At 41.5% G+C, this 17556-nt stretch overlaps 1 protein-coding gene across 6 annotated transcripts in view; it reads right to left on the bottom strand.

The window, feature by feature from the left end:
* Positions 1-542: 542 nt before the first annotated feature.
* AGPAT3 (1-acylglycerol-3-phosphate O-acyltransferase 3) overlaps positions 543-17556 on the bottom strand; it is a 69503-nt gene continuing 52489 nt past the window's right edge. For all 6 annotated transcript variants that reach the window (XM_015638838.3, XM_015638881.3, XM_015638854.3 and 3 more), the window contains 7 exons: positions 14582-14751; positions 14232-14393; positions 12634-12787; positions 12114-12216; positions 9662-9737; positions 7349-7547; positions 543-6706 (listed from right to left, as the gene is read on the bottom strand). In XM_015638838.3, coding sequence (XP_015494324.1) covers positions 6618-6706; positions 7349-7547; positions 9662-9737; positions 12114-12216; positions 12634-12787; positions 14232-14393; positions 14582-14751 — 953 coding nt within the window. In that variant the 3' untranslated portion in view covers positions 543-6617. The remainder of the gene's footprint in view (positions 6707-7348; positions 7548-9661; positions 9738-12113; positions 12217-12633; positions 12788-14231; positions 14394-14581; positions 14752-17556) is intronic.

Raw genomic sequence — 17556 nt, 5'->3', positions numbered from 1 at the left:
CTTTGGAGAATTCTTCAGGAAAGGAAGATACCTCCCTCCCCATTCTGATCTTTCAGAGGAGCCATGCAAAAACTTTATATATTGCTGCTATAAGTACCTCAGTAGTGAACCATCCCTCTGCAGTTCTCAAGGACTGGCTTTGCTGCAGGGAATGCCCATAGGGTTAATTTTGTTCTTGCCTCCCATCCCCACAAAACAATCCATTCATGTTATTGCTGCAGACATGTGGCCCTCACATCAGTCAGTTTGCAGGACTGAGACCAAAAAGCGTAAATGGAAATAAAACCAACCAAAGCAAAATGAAAATAGCCCTTAGTGCATGTTTAGTTACAAACACCAGAGTGGCAAGTAGGAGAAGGATGCAGATCTTGCAGTTCCATTATGGCCTGCTCAATAAACACTGGAAAAAAATCAGATGTTGGGCAGTCACCCTTTTTCATTCAAGCACAATTAAACCCCCTCTATTCCATCACAATATGTACAAAATCACATACAGTTAAATAAACAACTGAAAGCGTGAATGAGATTCTAATATACAGTACTTTCACACAGCCAAAGCTATTTTATTTTACAAGACAAGGCTTTTGCGTTCATCTTTGTTTCTGAAAGCTCAGTAAAAACAGCGTAGACTACTTAAGCAAAATTTAAGAGACAACTTACAAAGTAAAATTTGCATAGCACTGTAAATCTGCGTATTTGTTTGGGCACAGTTCTCTGTAAAAACTACAGTAGGTGACAGGGTTAGGTTTTCTTAATAGCTTCTTATTTTTCACCAGATCCAGACACACTTCTTCTGAACATCATAAAATCAAGTGTACGAAATAACTGTAAAAACGTACAAAAATATATACACATGCACAGTAAATGCATACCCTGTATACAGTTTTATTACTCGTTAGATTTGGCTAATAATGATCATCTGGTGACTTACACTTCCCTCCGAATGGCAGGTTTGCAACACAACAATCAGCTTAAGGAGGGCGAGTTTCCTCGGAGAGAAGGTTTTGATTAAAGCTACAGTACTTGCTGGTGATGTGAGGAGTGAGCGAGGCGCCGGCGGCTGCCGGGCGTTCAGGCGAGTTCAGCGTTCAGATGTCACAAGGGACAGCCCAGACACAGCTGAAGCGAAGGGACACGAAGGGACACAGCCTGGTTCTCTGCACAGATGCACATGCACGGAATAAAGGAGGTACACAGAACCCACTCGTGCCTCGGGGAGTAAAATTTAATTCCTGATTAGGCTCTGCTACCTACTCTTCCTTCCTTTGCAAATTGTATTTTAGTAATTAGTAACTCATTGTGTTTTCCTTAAGAATGCACGCTGGCCAAAATGAAAAAAGTTGTGTAAGACTGAAAATTGGTAGTGGTAGCTCCCACACTAAGGAATACTTCTAATTTAAATTTTAAAAGTATTATTATATTCTGATAGACACTTCAGCAACAAATTTTAAAATACATTTTTCTCCTGGAAAGATAAAATGCTGCTTTTGCTAGTGGTTTTTAGAAATAGACTATCTGCACTCAAGTGGTCTCAACAATGAATGTGCACAAATAATCCTTCTTCCTTACAATCTCAAAAACTGAATGGTGGCTGGTAACTACAGGTGTAACATTTTAAGAAATACAGGCAGCTTTCTAAAAGCCTAGAGAGGCCAAGGATCAGAAAAACATGTTTGTCTTAGATGCCAATCCCATGTCTTCCCAATTCTGAAGTATGAAATATTTTCATGACTTTTTCTGGTGGCTAACACACTTGGCACAGACCCTGTAACGCCGACTTCCAGAATGTTCTCACTCCAAACCACAGCAGGTAAATAACACACAACAGCCTGCAAGCATCTTGCTGCAGAGACAGATAAACCAGCCTTAAAGACAAACATGTCAGAATGAGAGCCCCCACCTGAAACAAGCCCTTAAGAGGAATTCTGACCCAAACTACATGAACATGGCAAGGGTTATTTTGTAAGTTGTCACAGGGGCATCTCACATCCACATTACAGTCAGAGCTTGCCTCTCACATAGTTGTCTCTGCTTTGCAAAGCTCCTGGTGATGACTCAGTTTTCTCAGAGCAACAATTTGGTCAGTGTTCCTGCTCCTCCCAGCGATGCACCTTGCAGTGTTCCTTCTCCCTCACAGCTCCCAGCACGGCTGTCACCTGCTTCAAATCCCAGCTTCAGTCAGCACCAGCAGCTCTGGAGCCACCAGTTATGATCAGAAGGTTCAAGCAGCTGTGATACACTGGGTGGGAGTACAAATTCAGCATTCCCATTGCAGGGATGAGCTTCTTTGTGTGGGCACACAGGAGAACTTGCAGCTTTCATCTGCTGGGGATCAGAACTTTCACACCAGGGGACAGAAGCACTTAGCATCCAGGAGATGCTGTAAGCTATCCTGCTGCATCCCATCTTTAAAGGAGATCAAGGTATGGATTCTTCACTTTGATCTGTGTTGGCCTCCAGCATCTGCATAAAACACTTTAGTGAGGTTTCTTCAAAAGGTACATGAAGCAAAACCAGGTCTTGGGGTAGTCCCAAGACAGAAACAGTACTTTCAGCAAATATCTGATGGACAGTGACTCCCTTGCTTTCTCATTATTCCAGGTCTTAATAAAAATCTTGTCCCAACTCCCTTTCACCAGAGGGACCTGTTGCCAGATAGGGAGGGCCTGTGTGAATAGGCCTGGGAAGGTCTTCTCTTCCCTGCTAGAAGTTTTGCTTTGAAGCAGCAAAGTTGCATTATCATATAGCAGAAACACAACCCTGTCACTTCAGACCTAGAGCTGTCAACCAGCGCCAAAATTCAGGAAGACAAAACCCCAGCCACGAGAGACAACTGCTGTAGGACTGGTTGAACTGGAAAGCTCCGAGTTCCTGCTAAGAGGTTGCAACCAAACCATCTGCAGAAGATACAGGTGAGCAGATATACAGACATGGGTGATGGAGACAAGAGGTACCACGTGGAAGTGAGCAGACACACTCACTTTTCCTGTGAATACCAGGCAATTAGGACACAGGCAGCAGTCAGATTCATTGGTCAGCAATTAAGTGTAGAGCCCTTCGAGATAAGTTAAAGCAGAACAAAGGAACATTGCCCATGCTCTTTGTGCCAGAGACACATTTTGCTCAGTGATGCAAAGTCAATTGCAAGAGCACATTCAGCCCACAATGAGCAAGAGAGAACTGTAATCCTACTGAGCCAAGCCCTTGATACCACATCCTTCTTTAGCATCAGCTCTTTGTGCCTTCCTAACTCAGAGGTGCCACATGGCCAGCAGTCCCCGAGCTATCTCACCAGGTTATCAGATGTAGGTCAATGTGATGCTACTTTGGAACTGCAAATCCCACTTGGAGAGCAGCAACATTGCTGTTGGTGACAATGACAAGTGCTGCCAAGGCCAAGAGCACACATCTGTATCTGTCCATGCTAGTCTGAGAACCATTCCTCTTCAGAGTCAATGCTGAACTCCATGGCAGTCAGCTTGCAAGTCCATACTGGAAAACTCTATGTACTCCAAACAAATAAGCAATAAATGAAAATTCTGAAAGGTGGAGGGAAGAAACACTCCCATAGCTTTAAGTTTATTAAACCTAGCATGGTTGAAAGCAAAAGACGAAAAACATGATATATTTTTGTTTATTATTGCTCTTAAAGGGCTCGGTAGTCAAATATACAAGCTATGCTCTATTAAACCAGAAGAAAATAAGATATAAAATCTATGCTCACTTTTCCAATCCAATCCACTTGCTAATCTTCATTAGTGACATTAACTTCAGCTATTTCCAGTCATTTTAATTTATACATACTCGGTGTACGTGTGCGCGCGTGTGTATAAAAACCCCTATTTGAGAGATAAAATTCAAAATTAAGAGATTTGTGTTGGTTTTGTACTGTTTTGTGCACTGCTGTAGGTTTCAGTTTTTCAAGTGGTTACTGATATGTCTGTTCAGAAGAGCGAAATTTTAAGTATCTGATGATGTATTTATTATATTTTCAAAAAGAAAGCATGACCAATAAGTTATGATAAGAAAATATGAAAAGTTGATTATTCTCCCCTTGATGTACATGCACTAATCCCATGATCCTGAATAGGGAGTTACATGCACTAAGAGGAGAAAAGGATCCTGTAAAGAGAAAGGCTATTAATTCCTTTCTTCTCTAAGCAGCTCCCCTCTTCTCAGCTTTAAGAAGGGATTTATTTTGTGAAATTCTTGTCATGCCCATTAATATACTGCTCAAAATGTAAGTATAAAACATAGTCAATGGTCAGCCTGCTCTGCAAGCCTCTTCTGCTAAGCCAGTACAACTTATATATACTCATTATCATCTTCAGGAAGCAAGTATACAGCATTTGTAACATCTCTCTAGGAAGCAAGAATTATACCCATTACTGAATTACTTAATTAAAAAAAAAGAACAACAAAAAAAAATAACCCCCCCACCACTGTTCTCAGTCCTCTGATTAAAAACAGGGAAAAGCCAGAGTTAATTTTATCAGCATTTGGATGTCTGACTGTATTTGAAGACAAAGTATAAAAACACCCAGCAAGGAAAACAGAGTTATGGCTAGGCTCTGCTCTCCTCAGTTCCCAAAGCATATTTCAAATTCCACTAACATTTGCAACAGATTTGCAGCCCCTCTCTTAGGGAAGTTTTATTGAGGGGACAAAGATGACACACTAACGTTGGGGGTCTGGGTACAAGGATTCAGCGAGGTGGAGTCTAACAGGAGACAGACAGAACTCAGGTCATCCTTCAAATGCTCTTGTTGAAAAGACCACAAATAAAAATCAAGTGCATGACAGAACAAGTGATTAATGACCCCAAGTAAAATATTTTTCTAAGTTACAAAATTGCTCTTCCAGTGTTTGAAAACAGAAAAACCTGTGGGAGAAGAGGTTACATTCCAACAGTCAAGAGCAAATTTGGAAAGAAGGTAAATTATTACTCTCTTATCTTGGTTACTGGAGCAAAGATGAAAACAACAACCAGTGCTTTGATAAAATCTGCTCTTTACAAAAGTGAGATAAATATTCTAGTGGCAGCTGGGTTAAAGATACCGACCCTGAGGGTTAGCTTCTGCCCTCAGCTCAGATCTGCAACTCATTTCACCCACTTCTGCGAGCAGCAAAATGCAGATTGTGACCTTCAGACTTGAACACACAGGTATAGTTACCATCCATTTGCAAATAATTCTCCAGCTATGCATACAGCAGCAACCTACAGAAATCTCTGAATCTCTGAATGTGCGTTCGTAAAAAAAGGAGAGAAAAGGAAGAAAAAGAAAGGAAAAAAAAGAGGCAGGTACAGACATGATTCTGAGCTCTAATTTTCAGTGAAAAAGACCAAAATGTCAACAAGCAAAACTAAAGATACTTAAAATCCCTGAAGAGACCTTATACTCTTTCTAATGCTTTAACAGCACAGTTCACCTTGCAAATAAACTTCACATGAACATCTAAAGCATGTCAAGTCAAAAGAGCAGCACACCCTGTCCTGACACACACAGGGTAAGGTCCTGGCCCCATCTGAATCCATGCTGAAACTCTCATTAGAAGTTCAAGAGATGCCAGCATTCAAAATCTGACTGCTAAAGACCTCTCTTTTTCACATTATTTTGCAAAAGAAGACATTTTGAAAACTATTGTGCTGATTTCTAGTGCTGCCTCCCAGTTTACTGAGAGAGGTTGGCTGAACTGGACTTTGGTAATGAGAGATGCAAACAGAAATAAAAGGAGAATTGAAAAAATTTCCTTCTTTGCAAAACTCTAAATCCCACAGTCAGTGAGAATTAGTGAGTCACTAATTCAAAAAAACCCAAACAGATCCAAAATTATGGAACATGTTTGATGTGAAACAGGGCAAACAGCACTCAAGACTGAAGTAATATTTTGAAATTAAACAGCCTTAAGCAATTAGCAGGAGATAGGATGAGAATTTTATCCTATTGGATCTGCTCTATGGGATGTGCTGATGGATAACATGCTGCTTCCGAACTCCACTATTCCCTCTCCTGCATTACAGAAGTCTTAAGATGTTGCCTGAAAATAAAAAGTGTCAGTGTAACATACAAACAGGATTTCATCTGTAGCCATGACAACACAGCCAAAAACACTCTAACCCAATGAACACCTGTCAATTCATTTAAGGAGGGTGTTTTTTCCTGGCTCATTAGTAAGAGAAGCTGGAAATCAATAAATGTTACATTGGCTTTAGCAAGAGGAAACATTCAATGGCTCCTGTTGTAAAAGTGAGTGTAGTGCTCTTGACAGAAACCAGTGTTTTCAGTCATCTGAAGATACATGTGGCCATGGCCAATGCCCTCTTTTCTCCCCCACCCCAAGTCCCCCAACAAAGCAAGAAAAATTAGTTTCTTCTTCCACCCCACCCCAGATTTTTTCCCACAGCTTGACTACAGGAATCCTTGATCAGGCAGAAGGTTGGTGCATTCTCTTCAGCCGATGCCTCCAACTTCTTCATTCTTGGCTCAAGTTTTATTCATTAATATTAGTCATCAGTTATTAAGAAAAAGATAGTTTCTAAGTGTTTGTTGTTGTTTTTTAACTGAAGTTAATCGGATACCATAGTCTGGTTATATGTGCTGAACTGCAGCCATCAGTTATTCCTTTTTCTTGAATTCCTGGTTGCCATAGCTGGAGCCTTTTTCTATTTCAGTTACTCCTATCAGTCTACGAACTCCAAAGGAAGCTTTAAAATACAACAGAGAAATGAGAGGCACATTAAAACCAGCCCAAACACTTAGGAAGTTACATGTAAACACACAACATGTGAGTTAACCCAATCCCCAAGTCAGCAGTGACCAACAGTGCTCTGTACGAGGCTGCACAGGGATCACAGGTCAAATGACACTCAAAGAGAGGGACAATCTAGATTTTAAAATATAATTACTGCTTCTCTTGGTTAACAGGACATGTAGCATGAACACTGAAGCATATCCTCTCCCTCTACTTCCCCTTCCTTTATTGTTAGGGTTTCCTTGTTGCAGAGGTAGGGGGGTAAATTTGGTGGTATTTATGAATTTTTTGTTTGTGGTGGTGGTTTTGTTTGTGGTTTTTTTTAATTCACAAACAAATTATCCAGTACAAGTATTTTTTCTTCAGGCATCATAACAATGGGCTACAAGACTCACCTGCTACTACTACAGCTTTTGTTTAAGATATGAAGGCAAAATTGCCCAGATTAAAGCTTTTGAAACAATAAAAATGCTGTACAATAGAAAGACTAATGAGTGAGCTCCAAACATTTTCCTGCAAGCCCCATTCTCATTAATTAATACACAGAACTTATTGGAGGTAAAGGCTGGGCTTAGATCTTCTCTGCTTTTATTACCTGCTCCTACAAGTCCCAGGAATGCAAGGATAAGGAGAGGTGATCCACTTGCAAAAACTCCAAAGCCAAATGTGAAGAGAGGAGAGAGGAGAACTGTGGCCCAAAAAAGAAAGTTTAGGAGAGTCCATGGTCTCCTAGGAGGTTTAAACTGCTTGCCAGGAAATACACCTTCCTGATTATACATCTCTTGCAAAGCATCCTGGGGGAAAGAGAAAAGAAAACAGGTTCAGAATGTTTGCACCAAGCAGCCCAAGATTAGTCAGCTCCAGGACAACACCAGGGGCAGTATCTGTGCTACAAACTCATCAAGAGTGCACAGCATCCAATTCCATCTACTGTCACTTATTTGTGCATTTCTGTTGACCATCCAAGTGACCTTTAAGCCTTTTGAAGGCAATTTTAGCACCCTCAAAACAAGAAACCTTATTGTCCTCTCCACTACCAAATACCTTCCTCTTGCCTGTTAATTGCTTAGGAGTTCAGGGCAGCTTCAGGTCAGACACCACTTCAGACACTACCAGCCCTCTAAGCTTTTCCTTCCAGAAAGGTCAGCATGATTCAGCACAGCACAAAAATGCTGTATGGAGAGCCAGGAGGGGAGGTCAAGGCATGAGCTGAGAGCAGAGACAGCACCACACCAGCCTTAATCCCCCCACTGCAACTGAGCCACTGCACCCCAAGCTGAGCCTGCAGAGGTGCAATGCTGGAACACACCACTCAAAGGAACAATGTGTGCCCACCACCTTCCCTCAGTCTGCAAGATGGTTCTTTAAGGTTTCCAAGCCTTTACCAAGGATGGGTCAAATCTCTGGTGCTTCTTGTTTCTATTTCTTATTTTTTTCATTTCCTTTACAAATGGCTGAGAAGTGCAAGGCATTCCTTGGCAGTAACAGCCCTTTGAGAACACATCCTTTGTGCAGGAAGAGGATTCCAGTTACAAAGTCATTGCAATAAATGGAATGAGAGAATTCCAGTTACAAAGTATTGCTAACACTGTATGATCAATATGTATAACACCCATGTCCATAAGCAATACCTCCTTGTCAACATCTCAAAATTAAGTTGAACAGAGGTACAGCCAACATCAGGAGAGATGATAGGAAACGGTGTCACATTGCATCAGGAGAGGGTTAGATTGGACATTAGGGAAAAAAAAGACAACCTTTCATTGCTTTGGAATGAAAGCAATAAGACTGTCCAGGGAACTGGTGAAGTCATCATCCCTGGAAGTGTTCAAAAAATGGATCTGGCACTTGAGGACATGGTTTAGTGGTGAAATGGTGGTGGTGCTGAGCTGATAGTTGGTCCCTACATTCTTAGAAACCTTTTTCAACAGCAAAGATTCTTTGGTTCTATAGACCTGCTAAGGGAAGGCAGGGGTAGGAGATGATGAGCTACTGTTCTTTGTAAGATAACCCCTCTCCTTAACTGAATCAGAGCTCAGATAGTAAAATAAATTAGGTTGAAATAAATATAGTGAAACTCAGAACAATTTGCTGTATCTAGGGGCTGAGCATAAGCCTGGCAATGCTGCAGCACAGGTCATCATAGCTGGGGAAAGCCCAGGATACTTAAACTTTCTGTGCTCTGCTGTCTCCCCACAAAGATAAGCAGCATAGAAATCAAAATACACTTTTCAAGTTCAATAATCCATTACTTAGGGCTGGACAACAATTACAGCTCTCTGCTACTCCCCACAGAAGTGTTAAATCTGTGGTTGAGAAAACAATCATCTAAGGTTAGAAAAAGAAATGACACAAGGGAAAGCTGGGAGCCATCTGAAAGCATGCTGGGCATGTGCTTTATCAGTCCCTGGCAGCAGATCCCAGGGACTGTCTGTCCCATGTCACACACCACTGCAGAAGTATTACCAGGAGGCAGAAGGAAAGTGACAGTGGAAGAAAAATGAAAGCAAAGAACAATTGCAGCTGAAAGCTGGGACCAGCTCTCTCTGACAGACAGTTATCACTCTTCTCGAGTGCCTAAAAACACCCACAGGGAAAATGGAGCTTTTAGAAATGCATGACAGAGATCCAAGTGCTGAAAAATGTAAAAAGACAGTGGATTGCTATTAGTCTTCCACAGCTCAGGCATATCTCTAAATTCCACTGTGCTTCCCGGTAATTTGAGACCTCACTACCCAGCCCTCTGCTGCCAAGGGGCTCCTCTGTCCTGCTCCTTCAAGCATTTTGAGGGATGGCTGCTTAGTTATACATAACATCCTCTCCATTCAGTGCAGGAGTGTGTATTACTCACTGCCTTAATACACTCCCCTGTGCAAGAAAAGACAGGCAAGAAAGCAGAGCTATTTACCTTTTCCTGGTAAAGCTTATGAAGCCAATTTGCAGCTTCCTTTTCATCTTGAGGGATATCTTCCAGAGGAAATCTCCTAGTTTAATAAAGAGATTAAAAAATGGAAAGAAGAAAAACAGAACAAAAAAATAATTAAAGGAAAATCCAGGTATTTTATTTTATCCCTCTGCTAGGGAATATCTTCCACTCACTGAAGGGTGTAAATCACAGACAACACTGTCACTGATGGTAGAGGTCTTCAACACAGAGAACTGGGACTTAAGAATCTGAGGTTTTAGGTTGGGAATTGGGTGCTATTTAAGACAGAAGAAACTGTACAAGCTCCTGTCAGTTTCAGAGCACATCAGTAAAAGATACATTTCCCATTGAAACACTATTCCTCCTTCACCAGATCCACCACTGGCTGATTCCCAGTGAGCTCAGACTGAGGCATTTGGAGCAGGGAAAAGACAAGCAAGCAGAAAACCCAAGGATAATTGTTTGTTACATTTTGGTAGTGAAAACCCTATTTTGGAAGTAATGAGAGAGGCAACTAAACATTTGATTTAGAACCATCTCTAAGGAAAACACCTGCAGTGACTGCACTTGTCCCTCTTTGCAGCCCCTCAGACTGAGGCACACAGTTCTGGAGGTGTGTGACAATTGTGCCCAGTACCAACCCATGACCTGACCTCACTGAAAACAGGTCCCTTGTCAGAGCCACTCTGTAGTGGTGAAGAGCCAAACATCCTCCTGCATTCTTTTATTTTCTGAGACCTTTCCAACCCAGACCCCTCTATGATTCTGTGAATATGTTCTAACACATTTCCAATGATTTTGGCAGCCCGTAAGCCAACTGAACACCAGGTCTGGCAGGTTTACTTACATGAGCTCTAACAAGAGACACTGCTCAATTCATGTAAATAATGCTCAGCAGAAGCTCAGTGAGAAGTCATTTGCTGGAAGCTTTCTGGTGAAGTTGCCATGGCGCTGCTGTCACCACTAGAGGGGACTCACAGCAATAACATTTGGTGATTTCCTGATTATTTCCTCTGAAGTCAGGGGGGATAAAGACTGGATCTACTGCAGAGCTAAGCTGCTTACCTCTGCACAGGTAACTACATCTGCACATACCAAGAACAAGAGCTTATGTGCTTCCCTTCTCTGAGCTACATTAAGTCTGTTGGCACAATAAGGACATGCTCCATTTTCAGCAAAAATATCTGTAAAAATAGTCTCCTTACTCTCACAGCTTCTTCCCCAAAACAGAGAAAAAATGTAGAAAAGCACCTTGAGAATATTCATTCCATCCACAAGCATATTTTAAATCAAAACTATCTAAACACAGCCATTTGTAGGGTACAATAAATAATTTTACCTGGCAACATCATCCTCAACAGAATTTTTTGAACCTGGACCTCTTCTAACACTATTGAAAACTACATTTCTTTCTTCCCATTACCCCTCCAAGAAGTGAAATAAAATTGCATCTCCATGAGCAAAAAAGGATATTTAACTGAAGGCTGCCACAGTTCAGTGTATAATTAATAATTATACAGACGTGCATCCATGCATGTGCCCCTCGGATCCAGCTACATATCCCACGTGCATGTGCCATCAGTGTGGAATTACAGGTGGAACTGCCTGGCCAGCTGTTTTGCTGGCTGCCAAATTGTCTGCTCACTTTCCTCATCAAGAATGTTTGGCAAGTGTAAACAGTGAAAATGAAACCCCTTGCAGGTGAGCAAGTCCACCTCTCCATGGACAGCTCCACAGTAATCTTTTCAGCTGAGAGACTAAAACATTGTAGATATTGCAGCAACACACAGACCCAAAGCCAGGTGGGAAGGGTGTGGGGAGGGAAGGAGAAAGGCTCTATTTTTTTTTTTTAATTTTTAAAAACCAAGCATCAACCTCATCATCAGAATACAACAATGTTTTCCAAAGAGTGGGTGAAGCCCTCAGAGAAATAGAAGCAAACTGTCCAAAGAACTGTGGAAAGAATAACCAGGTCATGTATCAGGTCAAAACATAAAAGGGAAAAGAAGAAATTCAACAGGATTGACCATTTTTATGATCACAAGGAAGCCTTTGAAGCAGGAGGCAGCAAGGAGAAAGCAAGGAAGAGAAGGAGCAGGTGTGCATGCAAATGTGTACGTGCTGCATGGGGTGAGGTGTTAGCAGCTACTCCTTGAGGCAAAGGAACAGTGAGGAATGTGAGCAATGTCCCACCTCATTCATACAATGTCAGAACTTGAGCATTTTTTAATTTTTAATCTGCTGATCAAACCATGTGAGTGAGGGAGAGAAACTGGCATGTAAAAGAGCTGTTTACTCCAAGCGACCACTGGAGCTGAAGGATAAGGAGAAGTTGAGTGGACTACAGGAAAGGAAATTACGCTCTAAAATCTGAATACACTCCAATGTGCCAAAGTATGCTTCATATGGCTCACCTCTATCAGTATATGCTCACCTTACACACATATCTGCTTCATATTTCTTCCCATAAAGAATTCCTAATAAAGATGGGTTCTTGTTTCCTCTGAAATTTAGTGTTACATCATACACTGCTGAAACTGTTAAGAAAAAAAAAAAAAGAAAAAAGAAAACAGGGCTGTTACAGTAGCAGTTCCAACAAGCACCTTCTGGCATCCTTTCTTGAGACAGCAACAGAGCCTTGTGCAAGTCCTGCATTAATGATGTCAGAGTCCCTCACTATTTTGTGTTTACACATCACAGCTATCTGTACCAGCCCCCCCGACACTTGCAGCTCTAAAACACCAGATGACTTGATCAACTAAGCAACATAAAAAGGTTTTTAGTATTTTATAAGATTGGGATCTGACAGTTCTGTGGTAATTTACAAATTACCAGCTGGACACTCTGGATCCTCATTACTGCCAGCTCACTAATTGTAATGAACAGAACAGACTATTCTGTGCTACACAGTGTGCTGAGTAACACATTACAAGTGCTGCAAGGCTTGGCAGTACCTGTTCCCCTGAGACACTGGACAGCAGTGGTGAAACCTTTGGTTCTGGGCAACAGGTGGTATTTCAGTTTAGGCAACCCCTTGGATTCAGCTACTTCCATACTGATGCGGTGCTTGGTCTCTGTGAAACGAGTTCCTTCACAGTACAGCAGAAACTGTGCAAGACAAAAGCAAAAAAAAAAACCCCAAGGATATCTTGAGATATCAAAAGAAAGCCAGCAGTATACTGAAAATTTTTCCAAGAAAAACATACATGTGCACACACTTCAATTGTCTCATCTCTTCACCAAGTATTAGGCATAAGCACTAATCCCCAACTCATTTACCATTACCTTTACATTTAACAACACTCATCCCAAATTTAAGGTGACAAAAAGACAGCCCCAATTGTGGCATTTAGAATGCACAGAAATTAGGAAATTGATTTGCTCAAGTCAATTTTAATCATGATTTCAATTACCAAGCAGGAAGTCTTGATTTAAATAATCAATGCTAACTACATTTTGCACTTATATTTTCTAGTTGTTTTCCCTAGAGACTAGTCCTTGGTTCTCAGTTGTAGAATCATTAAAATGTATAGATCTGAAGCTCAAGTTCAGTCTTGAGATTTTCTAATTGGTAGGATTTTTCTGTTTTTTCTTTTCTTCCCCACACTAATCAGGAAGATGTATTCAATACAATTCATATCTATATAGTCAAGCAATTAAGTAGCTTAAAATACATTCTCCAGATTCTTACTTTTTCTATCTTTGTAATGGTAGAAAATTACAATGCATTCACAATGTTCTGGTTAAGGCTTAATGTTTCACTATTCATTTTAACAAGCTGTACCAGATAATACTGAAAACTCACTTAAAATGCATAAAAAGCCTCTTAATGTTTTATAAGCCAAATAACTGTACATTACATGTGCTGCTATAAAAGCAAAACTGAGAATTTATCAAAACCTTTGCATTCAAAGCTCTAGGAAGTTTAAGGGGTTGATTGCACCACTATGCTGCTGCAGTGAAGTCTAATAGTGTTGCACACAATGAAACAGAGATGTTTTACCCTTGATTTTAAATAATGTTAAAATAGAAAGGAAAAAATGTAACTGCAGAAGCAGATATAAGCTTGCCCATTTGTTCTCAGAGACTTCCTGGGAAACCTGCAATTTCATGGATCAATGGACACAGTAACAGGAACTTTCTATCAAAATCCATGCTCTGTGCTGTCAAATTCACTCGTCCAAAAAAGATTTTTTGTTGATGTGTCTTTTCAGCCTACCTCATAAAATGTTATACAGATGTAGTAATCAAATGTAAGCTTTCTTTTTAAATGGGTAAAAATAAGTTTGGACAGAATCATTAGTGTCACACAGGCCTGATTTTTAAATTATTCTCAAGCTTCTGAACTGTTTCCCAAATGACTTCCCTTACCAAGAGGCAAACAGCAGCTTTCTGCAGCATATCCCAAAAGAGCCCCTGAAACAGAGCATGGCTTTTCCCTGACAACTCTTGGAAGCGAGCACACCTTCTCCTGACACTTAAAGCCACAGGCAGCAGTCTGTCACCATTTCACTTCTAGCAGCCAGTACCAGAGGAGGGACTCAACACTTACCCACATATATTCAGGATAATCAGACAAACGTTTCAATCCCTCAATAACTGTATCTCTGTCCTCTTCCCATTTCCTTTTGCAGAAAACAATCTCGAGGAAGTACCACGTCCAGCCAATTAGGGGCACATATAGCAGCTCTCTCTTAGCAAGAACTTTGGAACTCTTGGAGAAAAAACAAAAGTGACAATCCAAAAATGTCATTTGCTGATTTGTGCAAAGAGGTTAAACACCTTAAATCTAAGATGATGGGAGTTGTATCTGGGATCTTAAATGCAAAGGAACTGTTGATAGATGGGTTTTGAACAGACCTATCAAGCTGCAGAGGAAGGGAAAGCTCACAGCCCACGTACCCCCAGCACTCCAAAGCGCTCCGTCATCGTCCAGCCGCACAGGAAGTCAATCTCAAAGTTGTGGTTCAGGATGATGATGACATGTTCCTTCCCAAAGGTTTTCACCGTGGCCTCGTCTGAGAACAGCGTGCATTCTGTGCCTGACCACCATTCCAGCAGCATTACCAACTCTAGCAAACATGATCAAGTTGGAGAGAGGAGTTAGGGGGACCCCTTACAGAAAGCATTTAGAGTTTCATCCTCAGCCCCATTCACTGCCCAGCCTCTCCTGACTCCCAACACCATCACCTTCCCAAGCAGAAATGAAACAAAAGCTTGGAAGGGTACAAACCAAACCACAAAACCATCCCTAAGCAGTATTTAAGGCACCAGACATATGCATTATAGATAATTCAGAAAGTTTTTAACAGCAACAAGTTTGGGCATTGCATTACAAATGCAAAATTTCACGACCACTGGAAAAAAAGCCCAAAGACTTTTATGCCTGAAAAAAAAAGACAGTGGAGCTGTTGATTGTTCCACTAAATGAGCACAGTTCCTCCCAGGTGGAATACAAATTATGCATAGATGCAGCCTAATGTTTTCACTCCACATGAAACAAGCCTTATGGAGGTAAACAGACCAATAAAGGTCTTTCAAAGGGATGCAGTGACATAGATCTTCTGTGATAGATTTTAATATTACAACACAGTGCTCTAATTGTTCTGCATTATGATCATCAACACAGAGTTAAAAACAGCAGAGAATTGAGCTAATTTATCAAAATACCTGGGCAAATACAGGAATGGTAAATTGTGTCTTTCTTTTACTGCAAAAGAATGATCCCTTTTTCCTCCATTTACTCCAACTTTAAAGTTGGAGTATTTATTCAGCCCTGAACATTTGTTACCCTTTCTTATTTTCCACCTCCCCTTTTTTCATCATAAAACCCCCTTCCACTTAAATTCAGCATGCACTGACTGTAGTTGCTATGGTTAGCTTATTTCCCTCATTTCAGAACATCGAGGCAGATGGAAGGCATTGCTTGCATCATGGGACAACTATAAAAAGTATGAGGATAGTTCATCCTCCCAGTAGGAAGATTTGCTTCCCTGCAAACTGTAGTCATTGGTATTTTCTCATTTCAACGAGATATGGATGAAATAAAAATGTGACTGCACAAATACAGCAGTTAAAAAGAGTCCAACCCTTCCCTCATGACTACACCTGCAGGGTTGCCCCTCTGTTCCCTCTATCAGGCTCTGCCAGGAGGTTTTTCAGGAAGATTCTGTTTTTTTCCAAATACAGCAGCACCTTCCTGCACAAGGGTTTCTGACCAGTGGGATCAGACAAGGTCAGCTATCTGTACTGCTAAACAAGAATTTGGGATCCAGTCTTGCACCATGCTAGAGAGAAGGCAAACACAGTATTTAGGTGAATAATGGGGAAAACCAGTCCTGGTCTGCTGAGGGTACAGAGCTCACCTAGCACTGCTTTTTTCACTCATGACCACTTACCCACAAGGGTTATTCCCCTGTATCACTTCCAGCACTTGCTCATTTGGAAGCAGGACAAATTTGTGCACCTTGCTGGCCAAGAGAGCTTAACCCCAGTCAACTGGAAATACGGCAGAGGAAAGACAGAATTGTTCCTTTACACCAGGCACACGTTTCTATCAGTGCTTCCCAGCTTTGCATGCTTTGTGATCACTTCCTTTTGCTGGTTACCTGGCTCAGTAAAAGGGGAAAGAGGACAGCAAGAGTGTCCTCAGAGCACCTTCCAAGCAGGTGGCCAGGAGAATGGAGCAGTGTACCAAACACATCGTGGTACTCCGCGCAATTTTCCCTTTCCATTGTTCACTGTACCAAGGAGGAACATCTCCAGGACCTGCTACATTTTCTTATAAAAATTATAATAATGTGGTTGTGCTTCCTCTTCAAAATCAGGAAAAAAAAACCTGCAGAGGCCAGTGTGGATGACTTTCTGCAGAACATTTCTTTCACCTTTCTCCCTAAAACAGCGGAGGATTTGCCAGAGTTCATACTGAGAGAGGAGGGCTGACAAGCCAAAGGATTAACACGAGGAAACAGATTGTCCTTTACAAGTGTGCTGACAAATGATGTAATTATAACCAGGAGTGGGCTCATTTCCTTTTTTCTCTGTGTGGGTTACAGCTCCTTTGCGTGGCACTGATCCTGCCAATGCTACAGCAAGAACATCCTTCTGAATAAAGGAATGGGAACACTTGCACTGCCCAGGAGAGTTCCTACAGGGAATAAGCAACAAGCTGGGCTTCCCACACACCAAAGCAGCTGCATTTACAGCCTCACAAGCCCTCCTGAAACAAAGCAAACAAGGGGCACAGCACAGCACATCCCTCAGCTGAAAGTACCAACATTTGAGAGGTTATTTTTGCAACTGGACTAACCCAAACACGCCACACTCTCCAAGGGTGTGATTCATCTGAAAGGAGCTGACGTGGGAGAGCTGCAAGTACAGACTACCTGTCACGAATTTATGGGTTTATGTTGAGGCCAGAGCCTGAGAGACTTCCTTCCCCAAATGCCTGTCAGGAACATTGAATAGAGTCTCTCTCTGTCCCTTTTGGAAGCTGAGCTTTAGGTATTTGAGACGAGATACAGTAAGAACAGAGCCTGGTTTTCAGTACAGAGCCACGTGCAGGATTAGCTGTGTATCCCTCCCTGCACACTGATCCTCTGCCAGCTTCTCTTACAGACCCCCAACCTAAAACCACAAATAGCTTGGAGAGCAAAACGTAGCATCCAGAGCAGAACACCAACTTACAGGTTCCCTGCCAAAAGGCTTCTCCATACTGAAATACATTTCATTATGAATGGCAACACTAGAGCTAGTGCATTTACCCAACTTACCTAAAATGCTATAAATCACAATTGAAGAGCATATTCTCTCAGCTCTTCCATGACAGGCCATCAGCTCTCTGCAATCCCACATAGCATTTACATTAATTTTCAGAG

Source organism: Parus major, chromosome 1 (genome assembly GCF_001522545.3).
Source record: "Parus major isolate Abel chromosome 1, Parus_major1.1, whole genome shotgun sequence".
Classification (NCBI taxonomy): Eukaryota; Metazoa; Chordata; class Aves; order Passeriformes; family Paridae; genus Parus; species Parus major.
This window is presented reverse-complemented; position numbering and strand designations above follow the sequence as displayed.